Genomic DNA, 549 nt, shown 5'->3' with positions numbered 1-549 from the left:
AAGACAGCACCATCCACTCGCACCTGCAGAACATCACCTACCGGGATGGGCGGCTGCGGGTCAACCAGGCGGGCAAGTACTACGTCTACTCCCAGATCTACTTTCGCTACCCCAGCGACGGGGCCAGCGCCCGCGTCTCCGTCCCCCAGCTCGTGCAGTGCATCAACTGGAAGACGTCCTACAGCCAACCCATCCTCCTGCTCAAAGGGGTCGGCACCAAGTGCTGGGCGCCCGAGGCGGACTACGGGCTCCACGCTCTCTACCAGGGGGGACTCTTTGAGCTGAAGGCCGGCGACGAGCTCTTCGTCTCCGTCTCCTCCTTGGCCATCAACCCAGCTACTTCGGGGCCTTCCGGCTCGACCTGTGACACCCCCCTCCACCTCCCACCCTCCCGCTGCTCCTGCTCATCGTCTCCTGCTGCTGGGGCTGCAGCGATTTGAACCGGACGAGAGCCAAACGGCCGAGGGGATGGGCGCGGGGTCCTTCCCGGAGGCGAGGGATGAGCCGGAGGAGGGCACGGGGGTGGCTGCCTGTGAGGACCCTCTGTGC

At 65.9% G+C, this 549-nt stretch overlaps 1 protein-coding gene across 1 annotated transcript in view; it reads left to right on the top strand.

Annotated features, from left to right (window-relative positions):
- The window catches only part of LOC104515408 (tumor necrosis factor ligand superfamily member 10-like), a gene marked incomplete at its 5' end in the record, with an annotated part of 762 nt that extends 395 nt beyond the window's left edge, over positions 1–367 (top strand). The window contains 2 exon segments of the mRNA XM_010159362.1: positions 1–330; positions 333–367. The exon segment at positions 1–330 is cut by the window's left edge and continues 35 nt beyond it. Coding sequence (XP_010157664.1) covers positions 1–330; positions 333–367 — 365 coding nt within the window.
- Positions 368–549: the final 182 nt, after the last annotated feature.

The sequence above is a fragment of the Eurypyga helias genome, unplaced genomic scaffold, assembly GCF_000690775.1.
Source record: "Eurypyga helias isolate BGI_N326 unplaced genomic scaffold, ASM69077v1 scaffold27409, whole genome shotgun sequence".
NCBI lineage: Eukaryota > Metazoa > Chordata > Aves > Eurypygiformes > Eurypygidae > Eurypyga > Eurypyga helias.
Note: the sequence above shows the minus strand (reverse complement) of the source record. Positions and strands in the feature narration are given on the sequence as shown.